General features: G+C 42.3%; 1 protein-coding gene across 1 annotated transcript; it reads left to right on the forward strand.

Moving 5' to 3' along the window:
• Window positions 1-17167: 17167 nt before the first annotated feature.
• On the forward strand, window positions 17168-18190 carry Oxgr1 (oxoglutarate receptor 1). The gene has a single exon (XM_026400427.2). The coding sequence runs from the start codon at window positions 17168-17170 to the stop codon at window positions 18188-18190; it is 1023 nt and encodes a 340-aa protein (XP_026256212.1).
• Window positions 18191-20209: the final 2019 nt, after the last annotated feature.

The raw sequence follows: 20209 nt of genomic DNA on the forward strand, positions 1-20209 counted from the left end.
TTTTAATGTGTAGACGATTACTATGGCTTGTCCTATAGCTAGAATAAGACTCTGAGGCCAAGATACTCAGGGTCCTTGAGAGGATTCCCATGTTGATCTCTTCATAACTAAGCCCACTGGCTTACGATCTATAGTGCACCTTTAGTACCAGCAGAAGGAAATGGCAGGGTGTCATATAATTATAAATTTCATATTTTGGATCAGTCACTTTTCTATACCTATTTGACTTTTGAGAGTTTAAAGGTAAAGTGTTGTTTGTCATCAATACATAATATGTAGATATACAATAACATCTTGTCATATGTAGAGTCTTTCTTCCCAACTAGATTGTGAATTTATTTCAGATAAGCATGAAATCTTGGATACTTTTAGTTCACACTGCCTGGCATGGCAGTAGGCACGTGATTGTTACCTCTGATGTTGCAATCGCCCTTGACAATTTCCCTGATGGCATGTATTACATGTGCAGATTTAAAGTTGTCCAATCTTTCTATGAAACATCAGGGAAGCATTTTTCTTGAGAACGTTCAAGCCTCCAGAATTAAACAACCTAAGTTCATCCCATTAGAAATACCCAGAGCCTAACTCTGCACTATGGTGATTGTCATTTCCAACTCAATGGCTGCCTGCTCATGTCACTGGGCTATTCTTTAGTAGGCTCCCCCTTAATATCTGTGGCACATTTTGATTGATTGATGGGAACAGTAGTCATGGAGAACATGAGGGGGCTGGGGCATTCCCCAGAAGGACTAGAGAGATAGTGAGGAGATGGAAATGGTGTCCTTCTACAGACTCAGCCCTGCCGACCAGCTTCAAGTATGATGCCCTGGGTACCTTGCTAAATGTGCAGAGTACCAATCACTTGTGTCCAGTCTCTTTGACCTCAAAGAGACTCAGGACAACAGTAGAGGCAGGTCTAAACTGGCTTTTGTTTATCCCTGCACATGTGCATGGCTGGGGTCAGTGCACAGGGGCAAGGAGGGGAAGGGTGGTCATAGGACTCCCACCTCAGAACCCAGCACACTGAACTCCCGAGTGCAACCTTCTCTCATTCCTTGCTTCAAGGAAAACAGTTGAGGGGCAAGAATTTGTTTCCTAAGCTTTCCAGGGTACACAAGGAGAACGATGTGACTGGAATGCCACTAACTTGAGAAACATGGGCATATTTCTCTGATGATTTCTATTGATATGTAACGGGAACATTCTCTGAAGCAGGTTAAAGCAGTAACAAGTCCTTGGCAACTGCTCTGTTAGGTCTGAGGACAGGGTATTTGCAAAGTATTTGTATTTGCAGAGTATTGGTAATATCCTCCTTGTCTCCAGTAATTTAATTTTTACAAAGCTTGTGCATAGAGAAAGCTTTAAAAACATGAAGTACAAACAGATTGCTGGCTATCACAAAGTCCTTGAGGAAGAAAACCATGTCATTGCCTTCTCCTCTCCATCCACCCTTCTCCCAGCCACCCTCACCTCTGCATATGTGTACACAATGCAGTGGTTCCTTTGGGGCAAATTTTCAAAGGTCTCCACTGTTATTCTTTTGTCTCTTAAGACAAAAATTACTTACATGTTAACCCTCAATGGACGGAGCGTGATCCCTACAGAAAGAGCCCACCTGGGAGGAAGGCATCTCATAAATCACTTGTGTGCAAGCATCATATCCAAAGGACATGATGAGCTACAGTGACCCGGGATGAAGAAACCGTCTCAGCTTTGCAACCTGGGAGGGAAGGCATTAGTAAGCTTTTGTGGACATGATCACTGAGAGATACGATGGTACCAGAAGCTAGAGATAATCCGGCTCATTCGGCTTGGAAAAATCACACTGCAGCATGAAACCAGAGGTGATAGAAGCCATCCCATCAACCTCAATCAAAGATAATCAGGTTTTGATATATTTTATAGTCCACAATCATCAGAAATGATGACTGAAATGTGTTCTTCTGACATTTCTGAAAAAGTTTTTAACTTTGGTAATTTTCCTAGGGTTACACCTGAGTCCGTCAAACAACTGGTTTCCTAACTGAAGGCCAGGGTTGACTGCATAGGCACACAATAGCCAAGTGTCCCACACTTGAAAGGGTTCTTTGGTTTAATGCTGTGCCATCACTTTCTTGAAACCCTTAATGACACAATCTTTGAACTTCTACATGTAAGCAAAATATCCTGGGATAATGAAGCAGGTGTGTGAGCAGACAGGAAAGGTGCAAAATGTACTCCCACTGCCCAGTCCCTACACCCCTGTTTACGAACAGCATTCACAGTGCCCATTGACAAAGAATTCTGGTGGACAAGCATGGCATTAGAGTTCAGTGGTACTCTGAGAACCGGTGAGTGTGTTCCATCTGTGGCTGGGCCAAAAAGGCTTTGTTTCCTGGTTGAACTAGAACTTGCTTTGAACAATGAAGGCAAGGACCCTATGGTATCCTATCTTGTGTGTTACAGCTGAACACTTGCACTACACTGATGACATAGAAAAGAGGGAAAATAGGGTGACCCATAGTTCCTTTTGATTTCAATTTTTCTTCACTCATCAGTAAACTAGGGATAGTGGTGAGAGAGGATGTAGATATGAGAAAGCAAAAGAACGGCTGAGTTAGTTTTGTGCATCATTTCCATTGTTTTGGTAAAACCAAAACACACCTGGGTGAATTTTGAAATAGGGCTTGTGACATTTTGAGAATGCTTCATATAAGTTTAAATGCTCCCATGTCTGTATTTAAATGTGGCATGGCACCTCATAAAGATAGATGGCCAATTTTAATGTTGATACTTCAGAATTTTAATTTCTCTTTAGAATGATGTCAAATAATAAGTTTAAAACTCTGTGACGATGGATTGAGAGACTGTAGAAGAAAGAGAAAAGTTTTGTATTTTAATGCCTTTAAAGGAAAATTTCTCTGCTTTTAAAACTACGAGATCTGGATTTTCATTTTGCACAGGGTCCTGTAAATAACACAGCTAGCCCTGCTCAAGCAGTAAGTGAGTGCATGGATTCATGGTGTAGAGACAGTGTCCAGTCCAGGGGTTAATGTCAGGAGAGAATGTGGCCAGACCTCTGCTCTTTCGCAGAGATAGTGACTGATGGCACTGGGTACAGAACCTGATAAAAACCCAGGCCCCCTGGAGCTGTTCTTTTATCATAATTGGTCTGGAAGGTCAGTTATTCAGAGAACAGACCTGCAACACTCCCTTCCATCCTTACACACTCTCACACTCAAGGGTAGCTACCCCCTGGGACTCACTGTGACAACCGCAGAGACCAAAGAAAACCAGGCTTTAAAGGAGTTGTGAGAGAACAGAGTACTGGTAAACCTTTTTTTCAAATAAATAGATAATAAAGCAACCAAATATGGGTATATAACACTTTGAGATGGCGGTGACCTATTTGCCCCTAGTTAAAAATAAAATAAAACCGAGAGCTAGGATATAAAGACTCAAAAAGCTTCTAAAACCACTGGGCTGGTGATCAGTCTGATTTGACATGGATGAAAGGATCAGGGAGGTTTGCACAGGCCAGGAATAAAGCACCTCTGAAGTCGAAGGACCTACAAGGGAGCCACTCTGTTCTCCAAGTGCAGATTAGCCAAACCGAGCGTACATCACGCCTTCCACGATCACTAGACAGTTGTGAGAATTTAACCAAGGTCCGGATACAGTTATATTCACAATTTGGATTAAAGTAGGATTTACAACTTAAAAGGATTTTTTAAAATTCCAGTTTAATGAAATATCAATCTGGTATAATGAGGAAGGGAGGAACAAATAAACAGCTTAACGATTTTAACTAATGATCATATATCAGCATACAAAGCAGAAAAGGGCAGACTCTTGAGGATTGTCTACGAGAAGCCGGGAAAGGAATAAATAGCTAACATAATTAAATTACCAGTGTTTTTATTGTTTCTAAAAGTGAGGGCTCAGGCGAGCTGCCTTAAGATTAAACCCGATGCTATCTTTACATTTCGGTTCTATCAAGTTCCATTTCAATCTCCTCTTTTTCACATCGGTTGGTCCACATCCAGACCCCGTCCATCAAAGAGATGAACTTGTCTGGTTTATTGTTCATAAACCCCAGGCTAGTTGAAAACTATTTTGGGTTTCTTACTCAAATCAGATTTCAACTTCGATTTTTCAAAGGTTAATAGGTTAGTACAGTGGCCCTGTTGTGTCAACAGAGCCTTAGAAAAAAATTAATCATGAAAACCATACAAAAGGTCAGAAGGAAGAAATTGGAAATGCTACAACAAAGAAATCACAGAGCCTATTATGTGTGCTTCTAAGGCATTTCGATTCAAATGCAGACGCAAGACAAAGAAAATATGATATTGCCCAGTTGTGGTTGCTGAAAGGGAAAAGTGACATAAGATATTAGCAGGGAAAAGAGACACCTTTCAGCAGCTCATGATGACACAATGTTCTCTAGAAAAGCTCAGGAAACAGGAGAAGTCCTAATGGAGGAAGGAAAGGGATCTCACAGTGTATTTTTTAATGTTAGGTGTCGTTCATATAGTCAGTATTGGCTATTACAGAAAATGCAAACAATCATTATCTCAGAACCGAAGAATCTGAATCTCTGAGCTTCCAAAAGCCTGAGATTAATATTTTGTTCACATGAGGATACCACAAGGTAGGGTTCAGAAGTTGAGGGCATTGCTAGAACAATTTTTTTTTTTTTTCTATTCGCTTCTCCCTGGATCACCTTGTGCTGGTCATTAATGATGCCGCTTGGGGCTCACAAAAGTCCCAGGCTGCATTATGGACACGTTGGAAAGGGGAAGAACATGGGGGTAGTTGTACATGGTAGGGATCTGTATGCATGTGTGTGAAAAGGAGGGTCTTAAAGAGAAAGATAATGTTAGTGTGGCAAACTGGTATCGGTAAAGCTTTCTCATGCTGGTAATAGACTTTGCATTGAATCCTGACTCTCTTTGTCTTCCACTAAGTAAGCAGAGAGCTTTGGGAACCCATACAGTTCTTGTCCGAAGTTCTTATTATAGTTTCGAATATCCAAAAAAAGAGAACAAAGAAACAAAACCTCAACCACAAAAGTAAACACTGGAAGATGAAAACCCGAACAAATGACCCAAATACAATATGTAATTCACGTCACCCCACGTATAAATAATAGAAGAAATAAGAAAGATCAATCCTTAAGATAAAACAACAACAAATATTTTCTTTCTGACATTTCCTAAGATCTTCTTGTTTCTTAGTGGAAACTTGCTGATAAAATATCTGAACCAAAAACCTGCCCAACAGAAAACCTAGTGGACAATAAAATGCTAAACACTTTTGACAGCTTTTATTACACTGGCCTGCTCAAATCCTTCCAATGGGTCCCCAGGGCCTGTGTAATTAGATACTAAGACAAAGTCCGTCATAGTTATCTACTTTGTATAACAAATCACCAGCAACTTGGTAGCTTAAAACAACACACATTTATTATCGTCCTGTTTCTGTGAGTCCAAGGTTAGGAGTCTGAGCACAGCTTAGCTGCTCCTCTGCTCAGGGTCTCACCAGGCTGCAACCAGGCTGCTGGGCAGGACTGGGTTCCTATCAGAGGCTCAGTGAGGAGAGATCTGCTTCAAAACTCCTTCAGGTTGTTGGCAGAAATCATTTCCTTATAGACTGAAGGATTCATGGCAGCTAGGTTCTTGCGGCCAGGATTGGAGAGAGAGCACTTACCCCTTCACAACAGGCCCCCATTCTATGGTTTAGAATTATCCATCTCCACTGTTTTCTCAGACAATTTTTGGGGGGAGGAGTAAACTGGACTTCATGCTATTACCTAAGCGTTTCTTTCAATTCTCAGCCTCCTGTTTTGGCATAAGCTGACTCCCCTTCTGAAATTCCTTCTTAACAATGTCTCCATTTTCCTAAAGCCTACCCCAGATCCCGCTCACACGTATGCTACATTTCTCTTGGAAATGTGACATTTTGCTAATGTTATATACGTCTCATGAAAAGGGTCAGACCTGCCCATCTATTTTTGTTGTTCATTTCAGGATTTTTCATCATTAAGAAGCACTGGCTGCTGCCCAAAGACTCATCCCCAAGGTCCACCGCTGGACACCCAGACCACAGGCTGGTTCCTCGCCTCTTTACTCCTCTCCTGCCCTGGGATTTCCCAGGCTTGTCTTCATAGGATAGCTGCGCGTGCTCCCCTGCTTTGATGCAGACACCTGTCTATGCTGGTCTTCATGTGATTGATTTTCCAAATACTGTCTCTACTCCAAGTTAGAGCTGCCCTCGCCTGCTATGAATCGCCCTCCTTTGAACCCTCTTCCCTCCATTGGCACTCTGTCTCACCCTCATGTGGTCCCTTTATTCAGGACATGCTCTAACTGCAGAATATGGGAATCAACTGGAGGAAACTCACAAATGTGCAAACCCCTGGGCTTCATTCTTGACATGTGAATCAGTAGCTCTGATGTGGCCCCTTAGCATGCACACTCAAGGAACATAGAAGGTGTGACACAGGCAATCCATGGCTACATCCTGAGAAACAAGAGTCGTACCTATTTAACCTCATCTGCTAATTTCAAACTTTTATCAGTTTTTCCAGGTTTCCTTCTTCTCTGTGATCTCCCTCACTCCCAGCAGATGATTTAGCCCAGTGGTTCTCAAACATTCCTTAATAGTACAGTCACCTGGCAGGCTTATAGAAACCCCAATACACAATCCACTTCCCATATACCAATTAAACTGGATCTTTTTTTAGGAGTTAATTAATTTTGAATCAAGATATAATTACATACAGTAAATGCACAAATATAAAATATCCAGTTCAGTGAGTATTAACAAATGTCCTTGAGTCACCAGTACTACTTGACAGTTACATCACCCAAAAAGTTTTCTCTTGTCCTTTATGGTCACCACGATGCTTAAATTTCTTCTATTCTGAAAAAAAAAATACTTTAAAAGCCTTCCTTTAAACATGTCCATCATCAAACAACATCCTTATTTCTTTTTTTCTATCATTACTAACAAATTGTAGCTTCCCATTTTTACCCTACACCCTATTGCATAAACTAGCTCAACCATGTGACTGACAGTTCCAAGGTCACCAATAATTTCTTACCCGATTCAACCTTTCCAGTTTAGTTTTCATTTTGCTAATTTCTTGCCCACACTTTTGCCATATTTCCTTCCAGATGTTCAACTTACTGGAGAGAGACCAGTGACCTTAGTCTAAAAAATCTAAAGAATTCAGTATTAATTATCATAAATGAGGAATAATACTCTTAGTTCTAGTAACTGCCCGATACTGTAGGTAATCATCATTGCCTTCCATGCGATGTACCTATTTAAGGAGCTATGTGATACCCAGAGAGGAGAATATGAACAGCGTTCTCTGGAGGTGCAGGCCATTCTGTTCAACATCAAGACTCAAGTCTATAAGACTACTGTAACTTTTTAAAATCATTTAAGAACTTAAAATGAATAATGCAATATTGTACCGTACAGACAACAAGTAAAGTATGAATTCAGAGGAGAAACAAGTATCTCTGGGCAAATAGGGTATTTAATTAGATCTTAAAGAAATTATCAGATTCAAATCAGGATAATCCAAGCAGGGACTTGCACCAGCAAAGATGAAGACGTCAATTTCTTGAGGAATCCCTCTTCTCTGGCTCCTTTAGACTACTTTTCTATACTGCATTTCCTTCAGTCTTTCCTGCCTCCATTGGTCATCACTCGTCACCCTCTGGTGGCTCCTGAGCAGACAGGCCCTCCTGTCTTTAACTGTAGTCCTCCTGTCCAGATCAGTCACCTGCCTGGCTCTTTATGTGTTTCTGGAAGACCCCAATGCTGCCTCTGAAATCACATTCCAGGTAGATCTAAATAGCCAACGTCTTCCTCAGTAGTTTCTAAATTGTCCAGAAGAACCCTTTTCAAAGTGTCCACGATGACACATCTTTTTGAAAACATTTTTAAAAGCACCAGATGATGGTCACATAAAAGCACAGAAAGTGACTCACACTGGCCCAATATTAAATACTCATTTTTTAAAAAAATAAACAATTCTTGAAGTTTCTCCTAGATTTTTAAACAAAAATCCCTTGAATCTGAAATTGCCCTGGCTTTTCCTCAGTGGTCTCAAAGATGCCTGAAAGGGAATTTCCTTTTCCCTCTAATTGAGTTGCTTTCAAAATTAAAATCTGGACCTGACACTTTAGTACCCTCTCCTTCCACAGTGCCGTAAGTCTTCCTGGTCATCAAGGAAGTCTTGTAGGGATCTGGAAAACACTACGCTATTCAAGGTGTGGCCTAGTAGAGTGTAGATCAAAACCTGGCTTGATTTCATCAGTCCACCTTCACTGAGAAATCCATCTTAAGAGCACTAGAGAATAAGTTAACCTTTGTTCCAAAACATCAAGGCATCTCATGAAAATGATATCATGAGATTCAATATTATATTCTGATACAAACGTATCATATTATAACCAAAATTACAAAAAAAAAAAAAAAAGTAGGACAGGGCTATAAAGGGCCAGGAATGGCAAAGTCAGCTGTAGCTGGAACTCTAGAAATGGCTTCATGATTATCCAAAGTTTGGGTAATGATGACCAAGGGAGAGGGGAACAGAATGGCCCATACTCAGACTATTTGTTCTCTTCTCAATAAAACTCTGAATGAGAGCTAACATCTTATTTCTCCCCTCTTCCCCCTGCCAACCAACTTAATGGCTTTGGGGAGAATGCTCACTGATGTTGCCTTCTATGCAGTATTTTTTTTTTTTTTTTTTTGCAGGAGACTCTAAGGTGTCAGTGCTTCCTAATTAGAGAGGTTTTGAGGTTTTGATCATCATGAAGATAAGCCCCATCCCTTGCTTCAAAGGCGCAATTGCAGCACATGACAGGTGACACCTGTGCTGCTTGAGTAGTTGTGAATTTCAGTGCCAGGATCCCGCTCCATTGGGTGCTCATTTTGAAGAAGAAAGTGCATTTCTGCATCTGGCCAAGAGACCAATTTTACAGTTACATAAGTTCTTCACTTCAAGTTGTTGAAGGATAACCTCAAGGTCCCAAATTTGAAGTTTAGTGTGTAGTCTAAAAGAGTTACATCATTTTCTAAAGCAAGTTGATTTAAAGACATATTTTCTTTCTGTAGAGACTTTAATATTTATATTGGGAGTTACACTCCATATATATTTAATATGTCAAAAAAGGAGAAAAAATTATGTTGGGGAGTATTTTTTTTTTTTACTCTGCAATGCCTTACAGCATTGGTGGGAATTTTTCATCATAATAAGCAATGTTTACAAGCAAAATATAAAATATTTAAAAGGCCATTAGTTCTTAGTAATCAGGTTGGTGGAGCAATTGAGTGTACTGGATTATGGCAAATTCTAGTCTAATAAATGGTTTCCCTCGAGTGGCCCAGCTACTTCCAGAATGCGGAAGGTAGGGAGAACAGAGGGCTTGGAGCCTTGGCTTTACACAGGCTTGACCTTAGGCTTGTCACTTGGGCTTCTCTTAATTCTTAAATCCTTTGTAAAGCTAGGACCAGAAGACTGCATTCATAAGAACAGCTTCTTAAAAACTGTGGTAAAAAAACAACAAAGATAAAATCTAATATCTTAATCGTGCAATGACATCCACACTGTACATCCACACTGCTGTGTAAACATCACCACCACTTCTAATCCACAGAACGTTTCATCTTGTAGACCTGAAACTCCATACTATTAACCAATTACTCCCCACGGCCCCTCTTTTCCGGTAGCTGGCAACCTCCACTGTACTCCTATCTCTATGTATCTGACAACTCTAGGAACCTTGTACAAGCAGAATCATGCAGTATGTCTTTTGGGACTGTATTATTTTGTTTAGCATCATGTCCTCAAGGTTCATCCATGGTCCACCACGTGTCAGAATTGCTTTCCTTTGTTAAGGCTGACTAGTATTTCATTGTCTGAATGCATCACATTTGGTTTATCCATTCATCCATTGGTAGATGCTTGTTGCTTCCTCCTTCTGTCTATTGTGAATAATGTTGCCATGAACTTGGGTATGCAAATATCCCTCGGAATCCCTGTTATCAATTCTTTACTTAAAAAGTGGAAGGGCTGGATCATAATTCCATTTTTAATATTTAGAGGAACCACTGTACTATTTCTACAGTATTTGTACCATTTTGCATTTCCAGGAATTGTCATTTTAAAATGTCGCTTCCACATCTAAAATTCCAGGACCCAATACTTGTTTTTAAATAAACTAATTCTTAGGCTATTTCCTCTTTTCCTGAAAATTCTACTCATTATAGAAAAATGTCTAAATGAGGTTTACTCCAGAGAAGCTTTTCTGACCACTCTTTCCTCTACATAAGTTCTGGCTCTTGTCGCATCCTTATTTGCCAGTGTCAAACCTTAATCACATTTTTAACTTGTTAATTTTTCTCTAGGATATTAGTTCTTGAAAGGAAAAGACTTTGTGTTATTCTTCACTATCCCTTCAATACTTGACATAGTATAATTATATAGCAATGTCAGATGGATGAATGTATACAATGGGACAAAATAGGGTCAAAAGTGATGTTCACTTTGAACTATTTGATTAAAAACAGTAAAACTGAGAATAATTTGTCCAAATATGCAAAATATTTCCCAGAGGGGCTGAGGCAAAAATAATCATAAGGGTGATAATAATAATAGCGATAATATCCAACACAGGGTTAGGCCAGTCATCTCACCTGGGTGATGAGCTGCCTGGTTTAGCATCCTTGCTCCTGCTGGTGGCGTTATCAAAGGGTGGACTCTTTATTTTAATCTTTAGAGGAGCTGTTCACTGTTTTCCCCTGGCACTTGCACCCTTTTGCATTTCCAAGAATAGATATTTTAAAATATCCCTCCCACATCTAAAATTCTAGGACCTGATACTTGTTTCTAAGTAAGCTGATCTTTAAGACCATTTCCACGTTGCCTGGACTCTTTGAGGCTATTTACCGTCCATCAACAAGGAAACTCAGAAGGTACATTCAACCCTCCTCCAGGACGCGGCAGAGAGCCGGTGTTCTCTGCACACCCGCCTAGCCTCTGAAGGTGGAAGACCTTCGAAGTCACCGGCTTGGGTCCAGTTGTGTTGGATGCTGCAGCTGACTTTCAGAGAAGGGAGGATGCTGTCCCCAAGTCATGTGGGGACAGTATTACTTCCTAGATCTGGAGAATGCAGACGAAAGAATGGGACAAAATAGGGTCAAAAGTGATGTTCACTTTGAACTATTTGATTAAAAACAGTAAAACTGAGAATAATTGGTCCAAAAAATAATTTATCCCACACTGACAGAAAGTATCTGAAACCACCTTGAGCGGTGGAGGGCAGGACTGTGGATGGACGCCCTGAAAGGACAACCCTTAGTAAGTTACTTCCACTCGGTGCTAAATAAGAGGCCCAGAACCGCAACCCTTCTGGGGCGAGCACCCTCCTGCCAGGCTGTTTGCACCTCTGCAAACACTTCCTTTGGGCCAGTTTCACGCCATCTGGGACGGAGGCTGTCCTGAGATCCTAGGAGTGGACGGTGCTGTCCCCAGCGCCCTGGAAAGCCAGCGGGGGAGGATGCTGCCCGCCACTGTGCTGGGTGGGGTCAGAGCGCGCACCTGTTTGCAGGGCCAGGCGTGGTGGGAGGGGCCGAGGCGGCGCGCGGGTCTGCTGGGACGCCTCTGCCCTCCCTGTCGCAGCCAGAGTGCGGCCGCCACGCGGGGCGTCGGCGGAGCCCAGGGCGCCAGGTGAGCCCAGCGCTACCGGGAAGAGCGATCTGGGAGCCGGGCGGCGAGCGGAGAGAGCAGGTGCTTGGGGACCCTGCATAGTCCCGAGCGGGCCGGGTGTCCCCATGCAGGACACCGGGCTGGGCAGAGCAGCGCCTCCTCCCCACGGTGTCTTCTTTTGGAGGCAGCAGGAGCACCCTGGATCCTGGAGGGAGAGAGGGAGGGAGGGAGGGAGAGAGAGAGAGAGAGAGAGAGAGAGAGAGAGAGAGAGAGAGAGAGAGAGAGAGAGAGAGAGTCCGCAGTGCCTAGCACAGTTGGAATTTTGTTTCAACACGAAGTGTGGGGTCTTTGGGGTTGGCTACTTTGGGGAAGGAGCAGTCTTCATCTTTTGAATTGAGCGCGGCCCTTCGGTATGGAGATAAGAGCCTAGGACACCTAGAAGGGGCGAGGAGAGGGGGAATCATTCACCCACTCACAGATTTTCTAGGTTAAGAATCGCTGTTTCCACCTGTGTGGAATCAACTTAGTATGCAAATATCTAGACTGGAGACCAGATGAGTCTTCTACATGAATGAAAGTCTCTGACTGGAGAAGTGAAGGCTGTGCACTCAGTGTGTTCCTCCTGGTCCATTGGCAGCTTGGGATAAGGGGAGAGCCGCTGTGAAGGGCCAGCAGCATGGGAACTGCCCAGGGTGAGAGGGGAGAGGGAGGCGGAGCTCGCCGAGGGGGTGGAGGTTGGATCATAGTTTGCTGCAAAGCTGACAGACACCCTAGCACCATCTCCTGTCAGTAACTCCACTGAATGGACACGCGGACCCTGTGGAGGTGGAGGGGTACAGGCCGATCCCCAGGTAGATACCGCTTCTGATTCTGCCTTCTTTACCCAGCACCTGGGATCCTCAATCTGTGACGTTCAGGGGTGAGCGGGCATTAAGACAGGGGTCCCAAACACTGACAGTCTATAGCTAGCTTCAAAGGATCATAACCGCTCCTCAACTTCAATGGAAGACACGAGATTTAAATTACATATTTTTCTTCAAAAAGTCCCAAACCTTTGGTGCTTGCTTTTATTCACACGGCGTATAGTTTGGTTAACACTCACATATGGGACACCCATATTTTCAGTATATAAAGAGCCCATTAGTCCGGGGTGGTCTGTAGTCTCCTAAAGTCCCAGAACCTCTATGGTGGCAAAAGACAGGGAATTCCCCTGGGGCTGTGGCACGTTATTATTTAATGTCCTCAAAGTTTAACTGTTTTGTTTGTGGATTGGGCATTCTGGGCACTGCGTGATGGGACCCTGGAATGAGGGAGAAGAGAAACTGCTTCACCCTACCTTCCCACTGCACAGGCTGGGTTTTATGTTTTGTTCTTGACATCACACATAGTTTGTAAACTCAGACCACACCTTTGGTGAGGTTATGCAGCTTAAGTTTCTCAGTCAATCCCTTTTGCCTTCCAATTGGTTAGTCGGTCTCCATTAAATTCCAAGTGGAACTGTTGCTTTTTAAAACAATAAGGTGGTTGTTTCTACCTACAACCTGCCTTTGCCTGATGTGATTATTGTTAAAAATGTCCTCAGATCAAGGCCAGGGTTTTATTTGGCAATGACACGAGTAGTAATTTTGATCCTTACTCTAAGACATTACGGAAACAAGCTCTGGTTTTCGTTTTGTTATTGAATTATCGGTACGGCTTCCTTGGCCCTTCAGCACAGAATACCATTTGCTGATGCTGCCGATTGTTCTTTAATGCATTCAGTAATATTTATTGGGCCCCTTCTGAGTATCGTCCCCTGGGTAGTATGGGGTGTCTTGTGTTTCTGCTTTCATGGAGCTAACAGCAGCTTGGACTGGAGTTCTCGCCGCTTCTCTCCCTCTCACGTCTCTTTAAGCCAAGTTCCAATTAGAATGAGATATTCTGGAAGACTCCTTTGGTTGTTACCAAAACAATCTTTACATCTTTGCTTCAGAAACACAAGTGAGTGAGTGGCCTCTGGACATCCTCAGAACTGACTTTGTGAGGTGGGGGCTCCAGGGATTCCTGACTGTGACCCTTTCCTTTCAGGGTTAGGTTACTGCCTGTGCTCGGTGCAGGATCCCATGTAAGGGATTTGGCCAAGGGAGAGGCTGCCCATGTGGGTTCCTGGCCTCAGAGCACCTTGCTGCGCAGGGTCGGGGGGTTGGGGTGGGGGTTCTGATGTCACCTCCAGGGCTGTGAAGGTGCTAGTTCTGTGCATAGTGTTTCCAATTAGAGTAAGTTAACTCAACAAGAAGCCCACCCATTCAGCACTGCATGGTCCTAGAGATCCTCTCCCCTGAGCATCCTAACAGTGGCAGAGGCAAGCCCCATATCCCTGACCTATTCTTTCCCCAGTTCATACAAAATAAGAGTAATGACCAGATATGCCTTCCATCCTGCACCCTCCGTGAGGTCTGGAGGAGTCTACTGAAGGCCAGTCAACAGGACAGGAAATGGTTTCATCATTTCATCATCAGATGCTCTTCAGTGATGGCCCAGGAGTTGGACTGGGCACTAGAGAGAGGATAGGGGAAAGCCAGAGAGCTACCCGGGTTCCTAGTGGACCTCTGAATGTGACTTCAGGCTGTAGAGTAAATGTGGATGGGCGAGTAGGGGTCCTCCAGTCAAATAGCTCATTTCATGTGGTACAGAAAGACCAGGAGAGGACAGTTCAGAAGGTGGTGGTTAAAAGGCACCATCCTGCAGGGAAGTTCATGTTCAGAGCCATTAGCTTGCCTCTTGCCTACCAATTTCAGATTCATTAGTTTGGGCCAGTCTGAACTATGTCTCAATACTACTCTGAGGAAATGCTTGATAGTATAGATTTAAGATCAGATAATGGCAATAATAACAGGAAATACTGAGAGAGCACAAGCCAGGAGCCAGGCACCCTTCTCAACTCTGTGTTTAAATTATTTAAATCATTTAATCTCCTCTCAACCCAAAGAAGTAGGTATTATTGGCATTTAGCCCTGGGTCACAGTTGCAGCGTGTGATTTATTGAGCTCTCCTGGGACAACGTCCAACTCATCTTCATTACCGTGGGGCACTGTTGCCTCCCCATTGTGAGAGGCAGCCTGTCCTGCAGGCAGATGGCTCAGCCACAGCCAGCACTGGGACCCTGGGCACACTGCCTCTTCACGCCTCTGTAAGATGGGGACAGTCACAGTCCTACCTCATCTGTTGCGAGGATTAGATGAATTTAAATTAGAGGAGTGCTTTCTGCAAAGGAGGCACTATTATTTTTCTCATTAGTTATTTTTTTCTTTTCCATCTTCATTTCCCAGTGCCCCTTAACAGAGCAGCCATGCTGGCTAGTAAGGTCCCTGACCTCCCTGTCCCTGTCATCTCTTGGTGCCTTTGCACAAGCTGCTGTCCCCTTTGCATAGAATACCTTTCCATCCTTGATTCAAAAAAATCCTTCCTCTTGCTAAATTCAGCTTAAGTGTTCCCTCTCAGTGACTTTCCTTTAGTGCTCTTTCCTGTTCTCCAGGTAACTGTTGTGTGTGTGTGTGTGTGTGTGTGTGTGTGTGTGTGTGTGGTCTCAGTATCCTCAGGTCATTTTTCTATCAAATGGCTTAACGATTAACAGCTACCTAACTTCTATTGAGCTTATTATGTGCCTGGGAGTGTGCCAGGTGTTTTTCTTGCTATTTTACAAAATATGTTTACAGCTCCATGAGATAAGGTTATATTTTGTTAAAATAATTTTCTGTGTCTATCTCCCCCAGTACATCTCTGTGGTTATTCATTCATTCATTATCTCTGGGACCTGGCAGAGTGCCTAATTAATACACAGTGGGGGCCTCACCAGTGTATAAGGGGATGTATTTTACCAACAGCTATTTGAATCCATTATAATTAAGTAACTCTTTTAAACAGTCTTTGTGCTTTAGTCATTGCAAAAACTCACTGTCAGAATGTTAGAAGGAACTGAGAATCCAGATGAAGGGAGTTAAAACTGCACTTCCTCCAGCCCTAAAAAGTGTAAGCAACCTGCTCAAGGACACAGAGCTACTAAATGGCTAAACCAGCATCAAGATCATTCCCCCTGCCCCCACAGCCCAAGCTCCTAACTGCTGTACTGCATAGCCGATCCCACCCTACACACACACACACACACCAATAGATTAGAGCTGCTGTTAAAACAGATTAGAAGAGCGGAAATTTGCAATTGAATCTTTCACACACACAACGTTGCAATGCATTAAAAATCCAGATTTAAGAAACTCACGGTATTTAGTCTTTTCACGTTTTCACACTTCCTGTACCCTCAGTTATGGAGGATAATCCTGGGTGTCTTAGTCAGCTTTTTCACTCCTGTGACTAAAAGATCTGACCAGAACAATTTTAGAGGAGGAAAAGTTTTGAGGGCTCATGGTTCAGAAGTCTCAGTCCATAGAAGGCTGGCTTCATTCCTCGGGGCTCCAGGTGGGGCAGAACACCATGGCAGAAGAGTGTGGCAGAGAGAAGCAGCTCACGTGATGAGCAGGAAACAGAGAGACTCCACTCCCCAGGAACAAAATATATACCCCAAAGGCATGCTCCCAATGACCCACCTCCTGCAGCCACACCCTACCTGCCTTCAGCCACCACCCAGTTAATCCCATCAGGGGAATTAATTCACTGATTGGATTAAGACTCTCATAAACCAATTATTTCTCCTTTAAACCATTTTATATTGTTTCACATGTAAGCTCTTGGGGAACACCTCACATCCAACCATAACACTGGTGAAAAATCAATAAAATATAGATTGAGAGTTCAGAGAGGTAAGCTAGAGAACAGCTTTGAAATCAGATGAACAGGGGGCTGGATCCCTTGCTAAGCCACCCAGTGTGTTATCAGGGACAGGTTGCAAAACCTCTTTTGGTCTTAGTGTCTTCTGTAAAAGAGAAACATTTTGCAACATTTCATGAACTTAAGAAAATAAGAAACATTTTGCAACATTTCATGAACTTAGACTTAATATGTCAGAGATGTGCATTTTGTGCATTTTGTCAGAGATGTGTTTGATGCATGGTAGGCCTTGTTGCTGGGTCTCCAATGATGATAGCGATGACTTGCCAAACAGTCACCTTGACAAATTGTTTTCCACCGCCATGCCACGTGCAGTTTCTTTCCCAATCCTTCACTTTAATTCTCATGGCAATTTAACTTTTATATTATTATTAGATGCCTTTAGTAACTTGCCTCACAGTCAGTTTCTGAGAAATTCAATCTCTTCTCCACAGGGTCTCTTTTGAGATTAAAGAGGAAAAAAAAAAGTGGCAAATTTAGGGTGTTAAGAGCAATTTTCATTTAAAAGTCGATCATTGTTTTCATTCCCTTCTCATTAATGGTTTCTGTTTTCCTTTCCCAGCCAGTTACTCCTTACTTCATTCATGTTGCTAAAGTGAACCCTCTTGTTTCCTTGCAAGATGAAAGGAGACAACCATGAATGAGCCACTGGATGGTTTGGATGGTTTAGCAAACGCTTCTGATTTCCCCGATTATGCAGCTGCTTTTGGAAATTGCACTGATGAAAAAATCTCCCTCAAGATGCACTACCTCCCTGTTATCTATGGCATCATCTTTCTCGTGGGCTTCCCGGGGAACGCAGTAGCCATCTCCACTTACATTTTCAAGATGCGGCCCTGGAGAAGCAGCACCATCATCATGCTGAACCTGGCCTGCACCGACCTGCTATACCTAACCAGCCTCCCTTTCCTCATCCACTACTACGCCAGCGGGGAAAACTGGATCTTTGGGGAGTTCATGTGCAAGTTCATCCGCTTCGGCTTCCATTTCAACCTGTACAGCAGCATCCTCTTGCTCACCTGTTTCAGCATCTTCCGCTACATCGTGATCATCCACCCAATGAGCTGCTTTTCCATCCACAAGACTCGGTGGACGGTGGTAGCCTGTGCGGTGGTGTGGATCATTTCGCTGGTGGCGGTCATGCCCATGACCTTCCTGATTACATCAACTAACATGACCAATCGATCCACCTGTCTTGACCTCACCAGTTCAGAAGACCTCACCACTATCAAATGGTACAATCTCATTTTGACTGCCACCACCTTCTGCCTCCCCTTGGTGATCGTGACACTTTGCTACACGACAATTATCAACACCCTAACTCACGGACCTCAGACTCAGAGCTGCCTCAAACAGAAAGCTCGCAGGCTGACCATACTGCTCCTGCTCGTATTTTATATATGTTTTTTACCATTCCATGTCTTGAGGGTCATTCGGATTGAATCTCGCCTGCTTTCCATCAGCTGCTCCATCGAGAATCAGATCCATGAAGCTTACATTGTTTCTAGACCCTTGGCTGCTCTGAACACATTTGGTAACCTGTTACTCTACGTGGTGGTCAGCAACAACTTCCAGCAGGCCATCTGCTCAATAGTGAGGTGCAAAGAAAGTGGGGACCTTGAGCAAGCAAAGAAAGTCAGTTGTTCAAATAACCCTTGAGATACTTCAGATACTCAACCAAAAATAAAATCCTATTGATAATTTACTTACACTTCTGAGAAGTCCAGAATATCCCCTTCAATGAACTCCCAGCTGATACTGTGTATTCAGGTAATTATGGCTAAAGTCAAGGGCTGGGCACTAGAGTTCTCTACAATCTGCTTGTTGGGATCTTCCTGTAGGTAGAAATAAGAGATGTATGCTCACCAGTAAAACAATCAAGCAGAATTATAGATGACTGGACTGAGGGGCATCTCAGGGAATCTCTCACTCTATCAGCTTGTTAGATATATGTGGAAACTGAAGTTCATGTGAGTTTCCTGGATCTTAAATTAGTGCCAAGTTAGGAAAACAAAACAAACAATCTCTTTGCTCCAAGTTTCATGTCCTTCAAACTTTGCTTTGAGATCATTGAACTGGGGTCTGTTCACTGGGTTTGGTCAGTTGTATAAATTGAAGCAAGCCAACAAGATTCATTATACAAGATGTCAATGCAAACAGTACCTGCAAGATATGGAGGGTGCTATATCTTTATTGTTGTAGAGCATCTTAAAAGTTGTTCACTGAACTAAGCATTTGTAATTATCAATATAACCTGGGGAAGGAGGTCACACTTTCTAACAGCATGCATGCATTGGGTGTTAAGTCAAACCTAATAATGTTTTGATTTCTATGGGGAAACACTCCAGGAAATATTAATTATCTTTAAATATTTTGTTCTTTTGTGACTATAAACAAAATATATCATTGAAACTGCTGAATTTATTCTTTGAATTGTGTCTGTGTGTGCTCAATAATCAGTAAGCGGAAATATTTGAGAAAATATCTGGTGTAAATATTTAAATCCCTAGTAGATGTGTTGATACAATTAATAAACTTACTTTAATTAATTGTATATCATCTTCTGAGAAGTGTCTGTTCAGGTCCGTGGCCCATTTATCAATTGGGTTATTTGGTTTTTTGGTGCTTAGCTTTTTGAGTTCTTTATACACTCTAGAGATAGAGCTCTATCTGATGTGTGAGGAGTAAAGATTTGCTCCCAAAATGTAGGCTCTCTGTTCACCTCACAGATTGTTTCTTTTGCTGAGAAGAAACTTTTTGGTTTGAATCCATCACATTTATTGATTCTTGATTTTAATTCTTGCACCAAAAAAGTCTTATTAAGGAAGTTGGAGCCTAATCCCACATGATGGAGATTAGAGCATGCTTTTTCTTCTATTAGACACAGGATCTCTGGTTTTATTCCTAGGTCCATGATCCATTTTGAGTTGAGTTTTTTGCATGGTGAGAGATAGGGTTTTAATTTCATTTTGATGCACATGGATTTCCTGTTTTCCCAGCACTGTTTGTTGAAGAGGCTATCTTTTCTCCAATGGATGTTTTTGGCACCTTTGTCTAATATAAGATAATTGTAGTTTTGTGGGTTAGTCTCTGTGTCCTCTATTCTGTACCATTGGTCTTTCAGTCTGTTTAGGTGCCAATATCATGCTGTTTTTGTTACTATTGCTCTATAGTATAGTTTAAAGTCTGGTATAGTGAATCCACCTGCTTCACTCCTCCTGCTAAGGATTACTTTAGCTATTCTGGGTCTCTTATTTTTCCAGATGAATTTCATGATTGCTTTTTCTATTTCTATGAGGAATATCAATGGTATTTTGATTGGAATTACATTAAATTTGTATTTAATTACATTAAATTTGTATTTGGTAGTATGGTCATTTTGATAACACTAATTCTGCCTATCCAAGAGCAAGGTCTTCTAAGGTCTTCTTTGATTTCTTCTTTTAGGGTTCTGTAATTTTTATTATATAGATCTTTCACCTCTTTTGTTGATTCCCAAGTATTTTTTTTTGGGGGGGGGGCTATTGTAAATGGGGTAATTACCCTTTCTGAGGATTTGTCATTGATATACAGAAATGTATTTGATTTATGGGTGTTGATTTCATATACTGCTACATTGCTATATTCATTTACTAGTTTTAAAAGTTTTCTGGTGGAACTTTTTGGGTCTTCTGGGTA

Source organism: Urocitellus parryii, chromosome 2 (genome assembly GCF_045843805.1).
Source record: "Urocitellus parryii isolate mUroPar1 chromosome 2, mUroPar1.hap1, whole genome shotgun sequence".
Taxonomy (NCBI): Eukaryota; Metazoa; Chordata; class Mammalia; order Rodentia; family Sciuridae; genus Urocitellus; species Urocitellus parryii.

Coding starts and splice junctions, on each gene's coding strand:
- Oxgr1 (XM_026400427.2), top strand. CDS start 17,168: ATGAATGAGCCACTGGATGGTTTGGATGGTTTAGCAAACGCTTCTGAT.